The sequence below is a fragment of the Drosophila willistoni genome (genome assembly GCF_018902025.1).
Source record: "Drosophila willistoni isolate 14030-0811.24 chromosome 2R unlocalized genomic scaffold, UCI_dwil_1.1 Seg167, whole genome shotgun sequence".
Lineage (NCBI taxonomy): Eukaryota > Metazoa > Arthropoda > Insecta > Diptera > Drosophilidae > Drosophila > Drosophila willistoni.
In genome coordinates, this window is record NW_025814050.1 from 9167909 (window position 1) to 9186244 (window position 18336).

The 18336-nt window shown below is 36.1% G+C and overlaps 6 protein-coding genes and 1 pseudogene across 10 annotated transcripts; 4 read left to right on the plus strand and 3 right to left on the minus strand.

The window, feature by feature from the left end:
- Window positions 1–36: 36 nt before the first annotated feature.
- Window positions 37–1731, plus strand: LOC111518835 (protein Exd1 homolog). Its single transcript, XM_023176753.2, has 3 exons — window positions 37–92; window positions 153–702; window positions 762–1731. Exons 2-3 carry the CDS (start codon window positions 160–162, stop codon window positions 1020–1022), a joined length of 804 nt encoding a protein of 267 aa, XP_023032521.1. The 5' UTR covers window positions 37–92; window positions 153–159; the 3' UTR covers window positions 1023–1731.
- Window positions 1732–2785: 1054 nt separating this feature from the next.
- On the plus strand, window positions 2786–5978 carry LOC6643903 (tyrosine-protein kinase JAK1-like). Its single transcript, XM_023176705.1, has 11 exons — window positions 2786–2836; window positions 2930–3232; window positions 3287–3542; window positions 3595–3806; window positions 3857–4156; window positions 4212–4364; window positions 4592–4685; window positions 4748–5214; window positions 5269–5430; window positions 5485–5602; window positions 5680–5978. Exons 1-11 carry the CDS (start codon window positions 2786–2788, stop codon window positions 5913–5915), a joined length of 2352 nt encoding a protein of 783 aa, XP_023032473.1. The 3' UTR covers window positions 5916–5978.
- On the minus strand, window positions 5913–6542 carry LOC26529888. 2 transcript variants are annotated; one of them, XM_015178109.3, is made up of 2 exons: window positions 6233–6536; window positions 5913–6181 (listed from the first exon to the last, which is right to left on the minus strand). In XM_015178109.3, the coding sequence occupies exons 1-2, from the start codon at window positions 6466–6468 to the stop codon at window positions 5998–6000; spliced, it is 420 nt and encodes a 139-aa protein (XP_015033595.2). In that variant the 5' UTR covers window positions 6469–6536; the 3' UTR covers window positions 5913–5997. The 2 variants fall into 2 exon arrangements, with proteins under 2 accessions (XP_015033595.2, XP_023032392.1); XM_023176624.2 differs by having other exon boundaries at window positions 6116–6181; window positions 6237–6542.
- Window positions 6543–6593: 51 nt separating this feature from the next.
- Window positions 6594–7435, minus strand: LOC6643904 (serine protease 1). Its single transcript, XM_002067086.3, has one exon. The coding sequence runs from the start codon at window positions 7410–7412 to the stop codon at window positions 6606–6608; it is 807 nt and encodes a 268-aa protein (XP_002067122.2). The 5' UTR covers window positions 7413–7435; the 3' UTR covers window positions 6594–6605.
- Window positions 7436–9821: 2386 nt separating this feature from the next.
- On the minus strand, window positions 9822–10441 carry LOC6643749 (NHP2-like protein 1 homolog). The gene is made up of 2 exons (XM_002067087.4): window positions 10327–10441; window positions 9822–10268 (listed from the first exon to the last, which is right to left on the minus strand). Exons 1-2 carry the CDS (start codon window positions 10327–10329, stop codon window positions 9888–9890), a joined length of 384 nt encoding a protein of 127 aa, XP_002067123.1. The 5' UTR covers window positions 10330–10441; the 3' UTR covers window positions 9822–9887.
- LOC111518824 lies at window positions 10328–11610 on the plus strand (annotated as a pseudogene).
- Window positions 11611–13953: 2343 nt separating this feature from the next.
- On the plus strand, window positions 13954–14943 carry LOC6643750 (dynein light chain roadblock-type 1). Of its 4 annotated transcripts, none has more exons than XM_023176750.2 (2): window positions 13954–14419; window positions 14517–14943. In XM_023176750.2, the coding sequence occupies exons 1-2, from the start codon at window positions 14073–14075 to the stop codon at window positions 14533–14535; spliced, it is 366 nt and encodes a 121-aa protein (XP_023032518.1). In that variant the 5' UTR covers window positions 13954–14072; the 3' UTR covers window positions 14536–14943. The 4 variants fall into 4 exon arrangements, with proteins under 4 accessions (XP_023032518.1, XP_023032519.1, XP_046866629.1 ...); XM_023176751.2 differs by having other exon boundaries at window positions 13954–14415; window positions 14506–14943; XM_047010673.1 differs by having other exon boundaries at window positions 13954–14415.
- The last annotated feature ends 3393 nt before the right edge of the window (window positions 14944–18336 follow it).

Consider the following 18336-nt stretch of genomic DNA (forward strand, 5'->3'; position numbering starts at 1 on the left):
AACGCAATAAACGTAACACTTAGGACCATCATTTGCGAGCAACGTAAGAAAATAGAATATTTTAATTATTACGAAATTTGAAGTCCATAGCGGTAAATTTTTTTGTTTTGTTTATTTTTTCATTTATTGTAATAATTTCATATTTTATGTAGCATAACCATGGATGATACGGATAGTGAGTGTTCCTTTCATTCAGCAAACGAGGACCCGCCAGAATGGACACTCCTGCAATATCCATTATTGCCGCAAGAATTAAATTTATTAAACCGACAGCTAGAGAAGATTGTGTACATTTACCAAGCAGATGCTGCCTACCACAAGGCTTTGAAAGACATATCAAATGAGACAAGAATCTCAATAGTTATGGAGCCGAGTTTCTATGGCCGACATCGAGCTGCTTCTGTATTGACTATAGCCACCGACCAACAGGCATATGTTTTCGACATTTTATCCCTGGGTGCCATTTTCCCAGACTTGGCTCACATATTGACGGCGGACAGCCCAAAGAAGGTAGTCCACTATGGTCATCGCATCGCTGACCAACTGTATTATCGACACAGTCTCGAATTGAATGGAACTACAGATACATTTGTGGCCACTTGCTTAGCACGACAGGACAACAAGCCCTGCACCCTAGCCGAGGCCATATCAATGGTTTTTGAATTGCCATTAAATGAACTCCTCTGCGAGGAGCTATTAGGCGTAAGTTGTAACAAGGGTAATTTTACATATCTGATTGACAGTGGTTTTGTGTGTTTCAGACCACCTTATCCCGCCAGGATTTTACTGGCCGACCCTTATCGTCAGGCCAAGTCATTTATCTAGCTAAAATGGCCATTTTACAAAGCAAATTATTAGATCGGCTAATGAATGACAAAATGGCAACAAGTATTCAACAAATATCTAAAGTATTCAGTAAGCAATTTCGTGATAATCCTATATCAAGTGAAGTTGCCTTGGGTATGGCTCCACTAAGTCGCTATGGTTTCCATTGCATCGATCAACAATACAACAGTTGTTAACTACTCAATTACAAAAAACGGATATCCTTAAAAAATTAGATAGTAAGCATTAGCAATTTAATTTAAGCATGCTTCCGAAAATCAGATTCAAAGAATCGCAAGGTATTTTTATGATATACATACATTTCAAGAACAGTCACTCGATACCATCTTTAAGACATTTCATTTTTCCTTACAATTTACAAGAAGCTAACGAAGTATATATAATAATATAAAGATGCATTCAAATAGGAATTTTTTGATTCCTACATTAAGTGTATTAAGTATATATTTATGAAGTTACAAGCGATCAAATTTCAAATGTTACAAAACTTTTGAGACTTTTGGTAATTGCCGGAAGAGTGCCCAAAAATATGTTTTTTGCCAAAATATGGTAAACGATGCTTAAGAAAAAAGACAAAAACAAACAGTCACTCATTATTTATACACTTTTAATTTAATCATTAATATGAAAGTATGAATTTTAGTTGATTCAACAGATATGTATAAGATTACAGATTCAATTATACATGTGTGTCACAGAAATCTGTAAAGATTTTGAGGCAGATTGTTTTTGAAATCTACCAAAAGAAATGTCGGTTATCGATTTCTCTGAAACACCTGATATATAGATATCATAGCTCCTAAATAACTGTTGACACTTTTTTTCTCTAAGCTCTATAAGATATATATATGTACGTATATACTGATAAATTATTTTGCATCTTAATTTTGCGAATTTAAATGAAATTATCCGCACTGAAGTGAATCAGAGTTGAGACAAGAATAATTGGAAATTTTTTTTTTTTTTATATAAATATCTAAAATCTATCCAGACTTGGACAATGATTAAATTCGATGAAACACATATAAAACATGTTTTCAATTTTGAAAAATCTATTAACTTTTTTTAATATACCATAAGTATAAAAAAAAATGAAATAAGTAAGTCGTCTCGCCGACTTGGGTATACCATACACCAGTAAAGCAAATATACTTTATGGGGTCGGAAAAGCTTCCTTCTGTCTGTTACACACACTTTGTCGACTTTAATACACCATTTCACCCTATGCTATAAAAACCCAATCTTTACAGTGAGGTCTATAAATTCATGTAAGAAACCATATTTCTTGGTATTAGCTTCTTATTTTTTTTAGTACTTATTGTTTTGGCTCTCCTTGCCAACGCCTTTGATAATCGAACACCTACCATAGATGAACATTTTTTTGGTTCCAACGTTTAATTTTTTCAAGAAAATAACCTTCAGGACACCCACCCATAGATGTAAAGCACAAAGGTGTTCTCTTACGGCAGGTTTTACTGTAACCTCTCTAACTTCAATTGAGACCAAAAGTTAAATTAAAACGTATATATAATAATTAATTTGAATCCAAAATATTAAGTTTTCTGTATTTTAATTAATTACGCTTATTTTTAAGTTAAAAAAATTAAATTAATAAAGAATGGCATGATTGAAGACTTACAGCAACTAATTTATCAGTTTTTGAGATGGGCATTGCCACAATTTTGCATGGCTCAAACATAGCAGAAGAGAAGAAATGTAAACTTCTTCCAATGTCAATATTTTAATCATTGCTAAGATTTAATATCATAGCTCGCAAATAACAATTAAGTGTTTTTTGCGCTCAATGCTTAAACATAAGCGAACAAATAAATTGCATTGTTCATAATAAACTAAATTTCTTCCAATGTCAATATTGTAATCATTGATAAGATTAAATATATATAGATCGTGTACTTATATTCAATTCAGTCATCGAAGTATGGACAGAGCAAGCAGAACACAAGCCTTTAAGGAGAACTTACTAACCGAGGTAAAATTATCAGGAAATGCAGTCTAAAGAGTTTTTATCAAATAAAAAGTCTTTAAAATATCTACCTAATGTATAACTAATATGCACTTTTAGCGACTTGGACCCGGAAAGTTTGGAATCGTCTACAAAGCGTTTTATGGAGATCGCTGGGCTGCAGTTAGGAAGTTTTCCAGATTCCAAGATGTCGCAACTTGGAATCAATCTGTTCAGACATTAATTGATGTGAATCATGATAATATAATCAAGATTTATGATTTCATACTTCAAAAGACAGACGCATACCTTATTATGGAGTACGCCGAGAATGGTTCATTGCACAATTATCTTCATAATAAAAGAACGCCAGCGCATTATTCATGGCAAGTTGCCCTTAACTGGGGTCTGCAAATAGCAGAAGTACGTATATCCGAGACATGATTTTTGAGATGATTAATACAATATCAATATAAGGGCATTGCCTTTTTACATGGTCTGATGCCCAAGGGTATAATACATGGGCATATTAGGCCGGGAAAAATATTAATCTCGAGAGGAGGACGCACACTAAAGATTGATAATCTGGACTCGGCTTTTCATAATAATCGAATGCTAATTGGTTATACGGCACCTGAGGCAATCGAAAATGGGGTATATACTGAGAAAATGGATGTTTATAGTTGGGCAACAACATTTTCGGAACTTCTCACACTACAAAAACCAATCTATAGTAAGACAACATCCATTTAATTTACAAAAATGAAATATGTGTTTGTTTCTAGATGTTGCACCTCCCTTGGATTGTATGCTAGAAGGAACTCCAGAAGCTGTAAAAGTATTGATCTCTAAATGTAGAGTTAGGTCAATCAACGAGAGATTTACCATGAGACAAGCAGCCATTAGTCTTAAAAGAATCATTTCCAGTAGTTCTTCAAAACTGGGTACCCTGTCGACTCTAGAAGAAGTTCCCTTTACAGAATTACAGCTTGGCAAGGTAAACAAGAAAATCATAATGTATATACTTTAACATACATTTTTATTCAGAAACTTGGTTACGGTTCAACCGGAAATGTACGCAAAGCCTTTTTCCGCGATAAAATAATAGCCTTGAAGCAAATTTATTATACTGTGGATCCAATGAGCGTTAAAAAACAGCTTATTAGTCTATCATCTGTACATCATATCAATGTGACATCATTATTTGGCGTTACACTTCACGATGGAACACTTAATTTACTTCTGGAATATGCCGAAAATGGATCGTTACATGAGTTCTTGCACGGACCGATGCAATACAATTATTCAAATAAACTTGCCCTAGACTGGGGCATTCAAATTGCGAATGTAAGTAATTAGTTTATGTATTAAACATTATGTTACTGATACTTTATTCTTTAAGGGTATGGCCTATTTACATGATATGAGACCCATTTCCATAATACATGCAAATGTAAATTCACGAAATATTCTAATATCCAGAGGAGGGCAACTTTTGAAACTCAGTTTGCCGATGAAATCAAAAAAATTACATTCAGTCCACATAGCACCAGAGGTATATACAAAAATAACTAATCATTTAATCCAATCATATATAAATTGGATTATAGAAATATATGATTGTTAGATTAATAAGCTAAGAAAAAGTAAGTACCATAATAATTTGTAAAATCTGAAAGGGAAATTCTTGAAAAGGTAATTTTTAGTACTATATAGACTATAATCGACTAACTGAAGCATATTAAAATGTAAATAATTTTATTTAAATTTATATTTTTAAAGGTTTTTAAAGAAAATGTAAGCACAGAGAAGAGCGACGTCTATAGTTGGGGATTTATTATGTGGGAAGTCCTGTCGCGAAAAGAACCGCTAAGAGGTAAACAATTATTTCAGCCGTTTATTTAAAAAGAACATAATGCTTATTTATATTTGTTGTAGATCAAAAATTATTATTTGATAATCAAATCGACTGTCCGCAGGAACTTAAAGTTTTAATTCAAAAGTGTTCAGAACAAAAAGCAGCACAGCGACCGACAATAAAAACTATTATAAGCCAAATGATATTGAATACCAAAACTTTGATTCCAAATAACGACGAAGAATTTCAGATGCCTCAAGTAGGTTCTGACATTGTGCATAAACATTTCTGGCAAGACAAACTAATAGCTGTGAAAAGATGTCATAGATATAACAATAAGACAAAAACTATGGACGAAATCAATAATCTGTCCCAACTTAATCATGTGAATGTTATTGCTATTTATGGCTATAGTACAATTGAAAATGTTATTTATATACACATGGAATATGCCGAAAATGGATCATTGCACAATTTCTTGCATGGAGCATGGCAGCCAGAATATTCGTTATCTTTAGCCATTCATTGGGGTCTTCAATTAGCTGAGGTAAATATATACAATTATTACAAAATCATACATTATAACTTGTTTCGTTTTTAGGGCATTAACTACTTGTATTCCATGGACATTAGACATGGTGACATAAGACCCAATAATGTCTTTCTATTTTCAAATTGTCGACTCTTAAAGATCGGCAACTTTGAATCATTTTATGCACTTGAAACGACACGAGACCGTATCAATTGGTATCGAGCACCAGATGTAAGATACTACAATTTATAGAATGCAAAAGTAATGTCAAGACCCATTCAACAGGTTTATCCCACCTACAAAAGCGATGTCTATAGCTGGGCCATCACCATGAACGAAATACTGACGCGTGAAGAACCAGATGATGAACCCTTCATTGGATTTGCAAATATCTTTATTAGCGGTGAGTACAATAAAAAGAAAATCGGAAAAATAAACTTTAAGCATTTGTAACAACCTTAACTCATTTTTCAATAATAGAAGAAGGACCCGTAATGGGAGACAATGGAGGATTGATGGCCGACTGCCCGCAGGGTTTATTGGATCTATTAGAGCAATGCTGGCAAAAAGACAAGTTCAAACGACCTTCAATGGATTACATTGTGGATGAATACAAAAATCTTTACTCCTTTCCACACGCTTTACTGACACATTGGGATTCAGCAGAGTCCCTTAAGAGCCTCGATCATGGATGTTTTAAATGTGTTGTAATGTAGAATTAATTTTATCTTATATTTATGGAATCTTCGCTTTAAATATATTTTCTTCCTTAAGAGTTAGTAGCTTTTGGATTTCGCTTTAGCTCAGAATCTGGCAATCATCGTAAGTCAAAAAAGTCGATAGACATCCTCCAGCACCATATGAAAATGTACGATTGTAACGTCTAATTAAATATAGACCCAGAGGGACCATAAAAGCCATTATCACAAACAATATAGCAGCTATAATTTCTTCACAGCGAATATCCCCACCGAATCTACGTCTGATAGTATGGATAGAATTTATGGATGATCTAAGGATGACGCATACTCACCCACATTTTGGTCGATTGCTCGAATAGGCAAGATTCGGACGCTTAAGGGAATAGCCGGAGTCCTGGTATTTGGCAGCACGAACCGGACGCACATCGTTGCGTAGCCTGCGTCTGTAGATGGTTTCCACTTCCTTCACATTGGACTGGCTCTCTTTAACAACCAAATGCCCGTCGATTGTCTTTGTGTGGCAGGTGCAGACGCCACATGAGGACGATATTTGCCTCTCTATTTTCATTGCTTAACGGTTCATTTGTAGAAAATATATATTAAACGGAATTTTGAAATTCGAAAATGTTTCAACTTCAGCTAGTATCCCAAAATTGGCCTACTAGTTTTAATTATTCACTTTTATTTTATTTATCTCAATGTCATTTAATAGTAAGCAATTCCAGTGTTATCACGGATCCATTCAAGGTGGGAAGTAACTCTGGTAAAACCAGAAGGATCACCAGATTGGCAACCATTACCAGATACCCAGGAAGTGACACCAACCAATTTAGCATCATCCTGCAAGACCAATGGGCCACCAGAATCACCACTGCAAGTGGATTTGCCATCAGGAGTGGCCACACAAAGAATTGCCTCAGGTTGAGTGCCGTAAGTCTGAGAGCACTGCTCGTTGCTAATGATCTGCAAGTCGACGCACTGCAGCCAATCGGGCTGTGGGCTGCCATCGTAAATGCCACCCCATCCGCAGGCCACCGCCCACCAGCCAGCGTACATGTTGTAACGGTCATTAAAGCTTGGCAACTCCACCTTGTTGACCATGGAATAGAAATCCACATGAGGAGTACGAATCAGAGCAATATCATTGCCATTCACATTGGGCCAATCGGGACTTTGGATAAAGTCGCTGCCGCTGACAGTGTGAGTGAACTGGGCATCGGTACGCCAGGTGGCTCCGTAATAGACAATCACGCGTTCTCCATTGTTCGTGCAATGGGCAGCAGTTAGGACCCAATCGCTGGCAATAATGGAACCTCCGCACCACCAACCAGCTCCATTGCTCGAGAAGCCCAAACCAACTGTATAGGGGGCCTTACCCTCGTAGGCGGGATAGCCATTGGTAATCCTTCCCTCGATTTTGCTCGTCTGATCCTTGGGATGAATCGTTTTCTGCTTGATTGTTCCAGCAGAAACGGCGGCAATCGCCAGAGTTAGTACAAGGAAAGTTTTCATTTCGTATTTCTACTAAAGTTCACTCTACTTTATGCGGGTTCTTATATAGGCGGCACACACACAGCTCCTCCTCCTATCATATCATATCAGGTAAGACACTTGCCAAATATCTGAATGGGCGAAAAAATTCAAATACATACTCGAGCTATCTATTCGAAATGTGCAATTATTGATTAAATCTATTAATTTGGTAAACAAAATAAGTTTCTAATTCTTATCTTTAAGTAAATAGGTCTTAGGAAATACCCCCTTAAAACAATCTTAATTTAAACTTTAAAAATTGGACCCCCTATGTATTGATATATATTTTCATTCAAGTACTCTAGGTCCATATTAGATTAACATATCCTCAAGCACCTAACAAAAAATAAAATTTAATTTTCTCAACTATTCTGGAATGGCCAAATAGTAAGAAACTTTTTAAAATATGATTTTATAGAATTCTTGAATGAGTTTGGTAATAAACAGTGCAGTAATTTAAATTATAACATTATTAAAACCGTTAACATTTATTTATTTTATATTTTCAAAATTCAAATTCAAAATTAGCAAGTGTTTTATTTGTGCATGAGGTAAACTTTCTTTACACTTTTTTATTTACTCACACATCTTTGTTTTAAATATTTTTATTAGTTCTGAAATACCGAAAACGGATTTCAATTTGTTTTGAATACTTGTAGTACTGAACTTGATTTTTATACCCTTGCAAAAAGGGTATATTAATTTTGGTCAGAAGTGTGCAACGCATAGAAGGAAGCATCTCCGACCATATAAAGTATATATATTCTTGATCAGCATGACGAGACGAGTTCATATAGCCATGTCCGTCCGTCCGTCCGTCTGTCCGTCTGTCCGTCCGTCTGGATCAACGCAAACTCCTCCTAGACCGTTAGAGCTACAGAGTTGAAATTTTGCATGAAGGCTTGTATATACTGCAGGCGTTGTATATCTCGGATTCAGCCGGATCGGACCACTATATCATATAGCTCCCATACAAATGGCAAAGTCACGAACAGTGACTTTTCTCAATATTTCGTTATTTTCTGAGCTATTGTCGTGAAATTTAATATTGGTGAGTTAATTACACATATAAACGACTATGCCAAATTTGATCAAGATCGGGTGACTATATCATATAGCTCCCATAGGAACGATCGGTCGAAAACAGTGACTTTTGTCAATAACTTCGTTATTTTTAAAGTGATTGCTTTCAAATTAAATATTTGTTAGTTTTATATATCTATTAATGTCTGTGCCGAATTTGATAAAGATCGGGTAACTATATCATATAGCTCCCATAGGAACGATCGGTGGAAAACAGTGACTTTGATCAATATCGTCGTTATTTGCTATGCTAAGATTGTAGGCCGTTCTTTCGGAAACAGCTTTTTTAGATAAAACGTTTTTCCACTTTGATGGCTATAGGTAAGGAAAGAGTTACCAAAAAAATTGCAAGGGTATACAAACTTTGACGCGGTCGAAGTTAGCGCCGGCCCTCTGGTTTTATCTTTTTTACTACTTTGAACCTGTAGAGCATCAAAGGTGAATCGTTTAAAGAAATATCATTGTCATTATCAATTCTTTTATATATATATTTTCTACTCGCGATTAACGTTGTTTTGTAGTTTTGCATATGTAGTGTGTATGATATATTTTTCCTAAATCTGACTTTTATTTTAGACTGTATTTTCTCACCGATTTAAAAAAGTTGTATGTCAATAATAAGGCAATTTATCGTATATTAAAATGGCAGTGTTTAATGCCAGATATTTTGAAAAATTTAATTTCGACTTGATTTTTCATAAACATCACAATTTAGTTCTCGAGATTTTAAGTTAAATTTTTCTAACTTGAAAATACAGAAATAAATTTATGAAATTAAAGATTGATGGATTACTTTGCTCATCCTTGGCTCTTTTTGACTCGTTAAAAAGGATAATTTGATTATTAGTGTAAATTACATTCTATTACATTAAATCGTACAAAAATTTAAATAAAACTGTCTGCTTAAATATTCTTCTTCCCTTTAAATTCTCATCCCAGCAACATGGGTTGGTTGGAGAGCGTCTTAAACAAAGAGTATGGTTCAAGAGGTGTCCTTACTGGATATGTGACACTCTCTTTTATGAGATTTAGAAAATATTTTCTAAACAGAACTTTAGACTGGAGCTATTGTTAGAGTTGTCCTTAGATTGATTAAGAAATTTACATCGGGAACATCCTAATAGTGCTTTAGATGGGGTTTCATTTAATGGTATATTTTTAATGTTGATTGATTTTGTCTTTGACATACAATTCTCGACCTTGTAGCTCTCATGATATGAATCAACTTTTCAATCAAGTTTAGACTCATAATTAATACAAATATGACTACATTTTATATAAAAATTACAAAAGAATGGAACTCCATTTAGTATTTGTATAAAGTTTCGTCTCTTATATATTTTTGTTATAAATTTGTACACACTTTTGTCCTTAAACTAACAGCCTTTCAATTTCCTGCTGTATGGAGGTAATCTGCGACTTCAGCTGGCTACCCTCGTTGGTGGTAACCGAGCAAGCCACAATGGGTCGGGAGACACCGCAGGCGCGTCCCAAAGCCTGTTTCGAGCGCACAAAAACATACGGCACATTCTTGTCCTCGCACAACAAGGGCAAGTGGAGCAGAATCTCGATGGGCTCGGTGTCACCTGCCAGGACCACAATATCAGCCAGGCCACGATTCAGAGTCTTGGTGGCTTCATTGGCTCCCTTCCGCAACTGATTGTAGTTGAGGGCCTGCTGCAGCAAGTGCATTATCTTGCCAGTCAATTGTGCATCGGCCAAAGGGAATGCTTTCGGGTTCACTTCCTCGCTCTAAACCAAATTTTAGAAGTTAATTCATTGCATTCGGCAATTAGGTTTATCTACTTACCATGTTGGTTATTATTAATGCTTTTTATTCGGGTTTATTTGAACAAATTTAAATGCAACCTCTCGGCTTGTTGCTTCACTGAGGGCAGAATTTCAACGAATAAAACGTTTTACAAAAAACACGTGCACGGTAAAATACCATTATAGGCTAAGGTCCCATTATATGTGTAAAATAGCTAGATTTAGCCATTTTGCAGTATTTTTTAGCTGAAAAATACCTTACCGCAACAACAGCTGATTTTTTAAACAAGTTGGCATCACCCCACGCAAGTTGGCGCTATTTTGTAATTTTGCATTTTGGTTTGTCCAAATTAATTTCTGAAAATTAAACTTTAAATATATTAAATTGAATTATTCGTGTAACTTAATTAAGTTTACCAGTTTCACTAACAGTTCTAAATTTAAAAAAAATTATTTTTCAAAGCTGTTCATGCGGCTGCAGAGAAAAAAAGAGAGGTAAGTCAAAAATGTTTATAAATACCTGTAAATATTAAAATTAATGTTAATTTTGATAAACGGATAAATTACACGTAAACATATCTAAATCTACATCTTTTTATTATTCTTTTTAAATCTTAACTTTCTTCAAAACACTTGCTTAAAATTTTTATAAGCCATGTCAGATTGTCTTATTGCACATTTTTTTTACAGGGCATTGTTCCTCTGCTGGTAAAACAGATTCTTAAAGACCCAGAAGGTATTGGGTGTATTGAGTTTTTTAGTATGGCTTTTGCAATGGCCAGTGTGGTTGCATTTCTTAACAAGATTAAGGCATCCTTCACTGAAATTACCTGTGGAATATCACAGTGGAATAATTGAGGCCCACTATTGGCTAAAGGATAAGCACCCGATAGCATTCCAAATCGTTATGTAAACGTATACGGAAGAACACGCACACAGTCGGGTTAAAAGACTCAAATCGTATTCAGCCAGACCAAAGATATTGGATGCCAAGCAACAGGCAGTTCTAAAGGCCATCAAAACTAATCTCTCCGTTGAGGGTATTTTTCCACATAAGGGACTCTGAATTGAAGTTAGTATAAGCTTGACCCTAGGATAGACCTTTTCATTAAATTTAAAGACTTCACCTTGTATTTTCATTTTTTAGCAACATTTTGGACTTTATGATATCGGTGGAACATAACTATTCCTGCTTTGATGCTGATCATTTTATTTGTACCATAAGACATGTGGTCAAATGACTGTTTATGTGATTATTTGATAAAGTTTAAGTCTACAAACATAAGTAATATTAGCAAACTAAATACAATTGTTATGGATTGAAAATAACTACTTTATCATGGTCATAAATTGTACATTTGGCACTTTATATGACTTGTGAAATGGATCCCCTGGGATAGGCAAGAAACATAAAGTTTCAATGATAGAAATGATGCATTGCATATTTGGCACATTTAATTAAGGGTTGTGAATAGAAATTAAACATTTCTTTTGATAAAATAGTATAATATAACACAAAAAGGCTCTTACCATATAGGTAATTGATTGACCTATTGAATTAATAGTAGTAATATAGTTAACATTTATAAATGAAAACTAAAACTTTTCAAGTCAACGAATCTAGTATTGGAACAGTTCTCATAAGTGTATCGGATGATAAGCTTTTACGACAAATTATTGAATAAATTGCTCTGCACTCGAATAGCTAGCGCGGTACATGAATTATACAAGACCAAATCAGTCTGCAGTCGAATGGGGATGACGAGGCGGGACAATCGCCAGTGCCAGCATCGATGAGCACGTGACACCCAAACCATGAACAGTCATAAAGTTTTTGCTGATGATGGTGTGCTCATCATCAGCATCGTTGCGTGCACAGTCGACTCGAATCGAGATGCCGAGACAATCTGTGGCCTAGACCGGCTTATAAATGATGCACAACAGCCTTGCTATGCTGTGCTGTGGGCGTGGGCGTGGGAGTGGGTGTGGGCATGTACGTGTGTTGATAACTCATGCTGAGACCGATGGCTGTGCAGACGTAACTTTTAAGTTCGAGACTTCAACGCTCCGTTTGTCAGGCTGTAATTCAACGCTATTTACGTGACCCCCACCAAGAGTCGTGTCTGTGGGGTTTGGCGCCGACACCGCAGCATGCTGCCTGAAATGATTGCCCAGGGCCGCACACACACACACACACATACACACACTTATACACAGGACACGGGAGTGAGAGTTGTATATTTGCCGTGTAGGCATGTAGCCTGGGTATGAGGGTGGGGGTGGCGACCCGTTTAGGGTGGCTAAGGGGCGGGCATAGCATGTAGTAGTCAAGCGTGTGACGGCAACAAGGATAACGTCCAACAAGGAGTGCGAAAATCCTTGTACATGCATGCATGCGATGAATGTATGTAAGTTCAGTGTGAATATCCGCCCGCAGCTGCAATTGGGGGTTAAAGTAACGAAACCTCTAGCAGCATTGCCTTTATCCCAGTTTCAGTGCTCACACTTCGAATAACGCTTTTGAAATAGTTTTATGGAAACGCTTTAGAGTTGAGAAACCTAAGAAGCCTGTTCCTGCTGCTGAATTTGCAGTCCCACTTAGATATATTCCTTCTTAAAGTCTGTATGAGGTTCTCCCCATCAAAATATTGATTTCATTTTTGTTTTGCCACCTCCTTTGATTTCTGGTTAATGAACTGAATTTGCAGTATCAGCAAATGTCAAAGATGGGTATGAATCTGTTTTCCCTAATTGTTATTATTAACGTTACACAAACTCGAATAATTTTAAATACATTTTTGGTAATATATAAAGTAGAGCAATAGTCTCCAAATACAAACAAACATACATAGATATTAAATTGTTTCCGAAATCTAAACATAAACGAAACCTAAGGCCTTAGTTGCTAGAACTTGTAAGAAATAGTTTGGTTCATAGTTAACAATTATATTTTATAATACATTTTTACCTGCACTTTAAAAAATGCATACGTATGAGGAAGAAATGACTTCTTATGAGGAAGAAAGGACTTCTTACTTATTTCTTAAGTTGCTATAATTTTGATATTTAAAACTGGGTTTCGACCACATCCTTTTCCACGCCTATAATGACCTGTATAACCTTATAACACTTTTCCTAGATTGGCCACTGATTAAGAGGAACCCCATCCTATCAACAATGGTTAAACCAATTGGTATCAAATTATAGCACAATCTTACATAAATAAGTAAATATAATATGGACATTTCCTCTTAATATTTCATATCATTTTGTAAGAAACAAGGAAATTCCTGTTTGTCTTAAACTACTTTAGAAACTAGTTAATTGTTGCATTTAACAAATATTATAAACAGAAAAGTCCAAACAAAAATGTTTGGCCGATAATCCAAACCGAAGAATATGTGATTGAAGCAAAGAAATATTGAATCGACAAACTTTAATATTTTATAATAATCAACACAGTATTGTGTGTCTTTTTGATAAAGAAAAAAATCTATTTAAGAAAGATTTTCTTTTTCTGAGCCTTGCACAATTTACCTTAAATTTAACTTCTGTGAACTTTTATTTTCAGACTACATAAACTATTTGTAGCCCCTCCATTTCAAAATTCAACTGGATTCTGTTTGAATCAAATTATATGAAACTTATTCGTAACTAAATTTATATGCATATATTATATTTGGCAGACTTTGAAAAACTCTTCAAATTGGCAACTGACGCAGTAGTTAAGTAGAAATTAAAATTCAAAATTTCTGAAATCATTTTGTTTTACTTGTGATAATTATAATGTCGTCCGATATTGAAGACATGTTTGAACGTTTACTCAAATTACCAGGAGCTGAAGGGGCGATACTTGTCAATGGTGAGGGTATACCTATTCGCACCTCGATGGATGTTATGTCTAGCCAAAAATATGCTGGCAAGATGACGCCATTGATTAAAATGGCACGCAGCATGATACGTGACGTGGAGCCAGGTGATGATCTTAGTTACTTAAGATTGCGTACTCGCAGAAATGAACTAATGGTGGCGGCTGAGAATGATCATATGGTTATATTGATACAAAATAATGCCCTTCTAGATCAAGCCAGACGTACGTCTGCCCAATCAAATAGATTTGTTAGTAAAGGCAAGTAAGTTTGATTCCGTAAATACGTATTTAAATAGATGCAAACTACATGTACATATATATATATATATATGAACGTTTATTGAACAGTGCGTTTTTAGGTGTCGCAAAAGGCGTTAGAAGACCCAGGAACTCGTAATTCCAACAACTACGCCTCCCACCTCCCCTGCCGCCATCTACCTATTATCGCACAAAACGCATATCACTAACTGAGAGTCATTCCGGGGGTCGGTTAAAAAGTGCGCAGTGCACATCATGCGGGCAACATAAACCATATGACATAAACAAGCTGGCGCAATTGGACTGAAGATGGAGTCGACTTGGTGGTGGCATTCATCCATCCACTCAGTCGGCTGTTGGGTGGCAGTGACATGAGGCCGTGTGGTGAAGAGTCCTTGCACGAGCTCCCGCGCAAATCCCAAACACAGCAACAGAAACATCAGCAGAAGCAATACAACAAACGCAAAAATTGTGAAGGAAAAAACGTAAAATAAAATTCCCGACCAGGCGACACAAATTGTGTACGTATTTTTTTCTCTTTTTTTTTGTCGTCGTAGTCGTTGGTTGCCATTGTCGTGGTCCTGCGTTACGTCCTTTTTGAGTTCGTTCCAATTGCTGGCAACAACCGGCTGCCGTCACGCCATCAAGCATTCATGCCAACAACAACAACGACCACGAGAGCCGCCTGTCGCCTGCACACACACTCATGCCCACACACACACACACACACATACACACACACCACACACAGTGAGCATTACACGCCTCCGCACGCATCACACGAAAGCACGAAACCAATTTAAGCGCCCACATTCTCTCACCCAATTAGTCGCACACACACACACACACAGAAGCCCCCAACCCAGCAAATTCCCCCCCAACCACCACTCCAACTCTCGAGTTTTTCACCCAATCCCCACGCCCACGCATCAACACACACACATACACATAGAGTCGTGCTTGTTGTCGTCGTCGCCGTCATAGTCGCCCACCTTCTCTCTCTTATCCTTGTCCGTCGTCGTGTCGTTATCCTCGCGTGCGCACGCTGCATACTTTTAGGACCAAGAATGGCAACGTCACAAAGTATATTAGACTACGGAGAAACAGAGATATAAAAGGAAAGTGAATCAGAGGTTTCTCAGAGGCTTTACTTACATTTGACAACTATTTCTTCTTCATCCAATTGAAGTATTTATTCACAACTAGAAATGAAGACCCATTTTAAAAGCGTCAAGATCAATTTTGTCAAACTTGGCGAACCAAATGTTAAAATACGTCTATTACCTTTAGTATCATAACAAACAACCTATAAATGGTGAGACTAAAAAGATTATTGACATATGTAAGTCTTTTTTTTTCCTTCCTACAACAAAAGATTTTTCAAAAAAAGAAGCTCCTCCTAGGACATTAAAAACGATCCACGAAATTTTTTTGTTTGACTCCTCAACTGAATAGGAATATACCTATATTTAATTTAGTTTGATTTATATTTAATTTAGTTTTTAAATTTTTGATCTTTATGTCCTCGAAAAACACTGATTTTAAATTGACAGAATATATATCCTTTTGTCAGAACCTATTTAAAAAAAAGAGGAATTTGAAAAAGATTTGTTTATAAAATAATAGCTGGTTGGTTTTTTAAAGTTTTTGTCCTAAAGTATCAAAAATCTGGGATATGGAATCAAATCTTGATACCTTAAAAACAAAATCTCTTATAGAAGTCAGGATGTTATGGGACACATTTTTTCATTTCTTATTTAAATGTTCAATTTTTTATTTAAAAGCTTAGGGTTTTATTTCATTGGAATTGCAAAAATGTTAACTTTTTGTCAAATTTTTGTCTTTATGTAAGGACATAATAGGTAGAAACAAATTATTTCTTTCAGAGCCCATTTATAAGAAAGAAGAAATAAAAATCGTTTCTTTCTGATCTAATTTGAAATATATTGCCTTCGGACTTTTTAAAAACTATTAACTACCGATTTTTGAACAAATAAAAACGCAATAATAACGCTCTCCGACATTTGCTGATAAAGTGAATTTATTAAAACTAAATATAAATTCGTTTATAAATATCTTGAATCTTTTTCTCTGGAATACTTTTGTAAAATATTAATATTCTGGTAAAAAAAACCTCTTTACAACAATATTATTTCAAAGACAGCACAAATAAGGCTTAAATGCAAGGTTTGTCTGAAATTTCCTTGAAATTCGATTTCTTAACTGTGTTTTAAGAATCTTTTAATCACATAGGCGGATATAGGACTGAGAAATGGGGCAAATAAGCAATAGGCAATAGGCTGAAAGTGTTGAATATTTTCAAAAAAATTTTTTTTTTCGTAGCATTTTCCTACACTTTATTGTATGTAAAATCGAATTCTTTTGGGAGAAAATTTCCCTCATTTCCCGCGGCAACTATGATAAAATTTTGAGACCTACTGCAAGTTGATTTCTATTAAAATAACTCTAGATTCTAGATATTGATTTGTTGTTAGTTCTGCATTTTGGTTTTTATGTGCATTGTGTGTCTGTTCAGTATTTAAAAATCTAAAAGAATATGATTTTTCCTTAGATATTACTTATTCGATCATTTGTCTTTTTTTGGCATGACTATTGTTTTTGTTGTGGTTGTGCCATCATCAACGCCATAAGTAGCAGTCAGCAGTTGCCTTTAGTGCCAGTGGCAGTGCCAGTAACTTGTGCGGCCTGATGGTGATGGTGACGACGGTGTCGGTAACTACGGGGATTGGGACCGAGGACGTGCCCAGCCACAAAAACACCAACAACAGCGAAGTGAAGTGTATACCGTGTATATGCGTGTGAGTGTGTGTGTGTGTGAGAGTGTGTCTGTATGTTGGTACGGCGGCAAGCGACACGATAATCTCGCACGTCGCATTTTTAGTGTGCTGTCGGTTGCGACTGCCACACCCACACCCATACCCACAACCACAACCCTCACAACAACTGGCAACCGGCAATCCGCCCTTGCACCGTCACCCTCTAACACTGGCAGCTGTATAAGAGTTTTGGATCTGGTCCTGGCAGAAAGCCAAATGTGGCAAGTGGCTGCTGCCCCTGTAAAATGAGAGTTAGAGAGCTGCAGATGGAGATGGAGTTCTCTGTCTGGTTTGACTTGCCACAGTGGCGCGGGGCAAGAAGACCGACAAATGCTTTCGAATTGCCATGACAATCAAAACGCTTACAGGTACAGTGGGAATTAGTTGGAGAAAAAGAAAAAATAAACATACATATCTTTAATGTTTGTTTAGTTAAAATATAGCATACTTTTTGGGGACATTCTGTAGCGTTTGAAATCGATGAACAAATTTTAATGATTTTTAGCATATTTTTAAGAAAAAAATATGCTGTTTTATAAAATTATCTCTAAGATAATTAAATCTTCTTAGGTCAAGCTAAAATTCACCATTTTCAGATAGAACATCCTATAATAAGGAACGACTTCAAATCGATACCTCAAATATTTATCTATTGAGTATGCTAACAAAGATTCTCAATGCTTTATTGAGTCTGGTTCGTACCGACTTAACAGTTTCATGGGTCTTATGACTATATTCGATCCTCTTACGGGTAATTCCACAGTGTGACAATATCAACAAGCGTAGCAAGTCCTGCAACTGTCTGTGCCTGACATTGCCGCCTATCAGACACACACTTCACTTCAAGCTGCGCCTTTTTCATGCCGTTTCACAGCGACTTAACTTGGTGTGTGGCTGGATGGTTTGGATGGTTGGGTGGCTGTGTGGCTGTTGAGGATGAGGGTCTGAGTCTGTTTATTATCGCCCAGCACCCATCAACGACCTCGACTCGTTTTGGCACTCTCCACACACCCACGCAAAGCAAGAACTTTGACGTTGCCGCCGTCTCGTTGTCAGGCGAAATTCCGCCACCAACAACGCCACC

Coding starts and splice junctions, on each gene's coding strand:
- LOC111518835 (XM_023176753.2), top strand. CDS start 160: ATGGATGATACGGATAGTGAGTGTTCCTTTCATTCAGCAAACGAGGAC. Junction 703..761: donor TCTGCGAGGAGCTATTAGGC/GTAAGTTGTAAC, acceptor TGTGTGTTTCAG/ACCACCTTATCCCGCCAGGA.
- LOC6643903 (XM_023176705.1), top strand. CDS start 2,786: ATGGACAGAGCAAGCAGAACACAAGCCTTTAAGGAGAACTTACTAACC. Junction 4,157..4,211: donor GGGGCATTCAAATTGCGAAT/GTAAGTAATTAG, acceptor TTATTCTTTAAG/GGTATGGCCTATTTACATGA. Junction 5,603..5,679: donor TGCAAATATCTTTATTAGCG/GTGAGTACAATA, acceptor TTTCAATAATAG/AAGAAGGACCCGTAATGGGA.
- LOC26529888 (XM_015178109.3), bottom strand. CDS start 6,468: ATGAAAATAGAGAGGCAAATATCGTCCTCATGTGGCGTCTGCACCTGC. Junction 6,182..6,232: donor AGCAATCGACCAAAATGTGG/GTGAGTATGCGT, acceptor CCATACTATCAG/ACGTAGATTCGGTGGGGATA.
- LOC6643904 (XM_002067086.3), bottom strand. CDS start 7,412: ATGAAAACTTTCCTTGTACTAACTCTGGCGATTGCCGCCGTTTCTGCT.
- LOC6643750 (XM_002067088.3), top strand. CDS start 14,073: ATGTCGTCCGATATTGAAGACATGTTTGAACGTTTACTCAAATTACCA. Junction 14,420..14,505: donor AGATTTGTTAGTAAAGGCAA/GTAAGTTTGATT, acceptor TTTATTGAACAG/TGCGTTTTTAGGTGTCGCAA.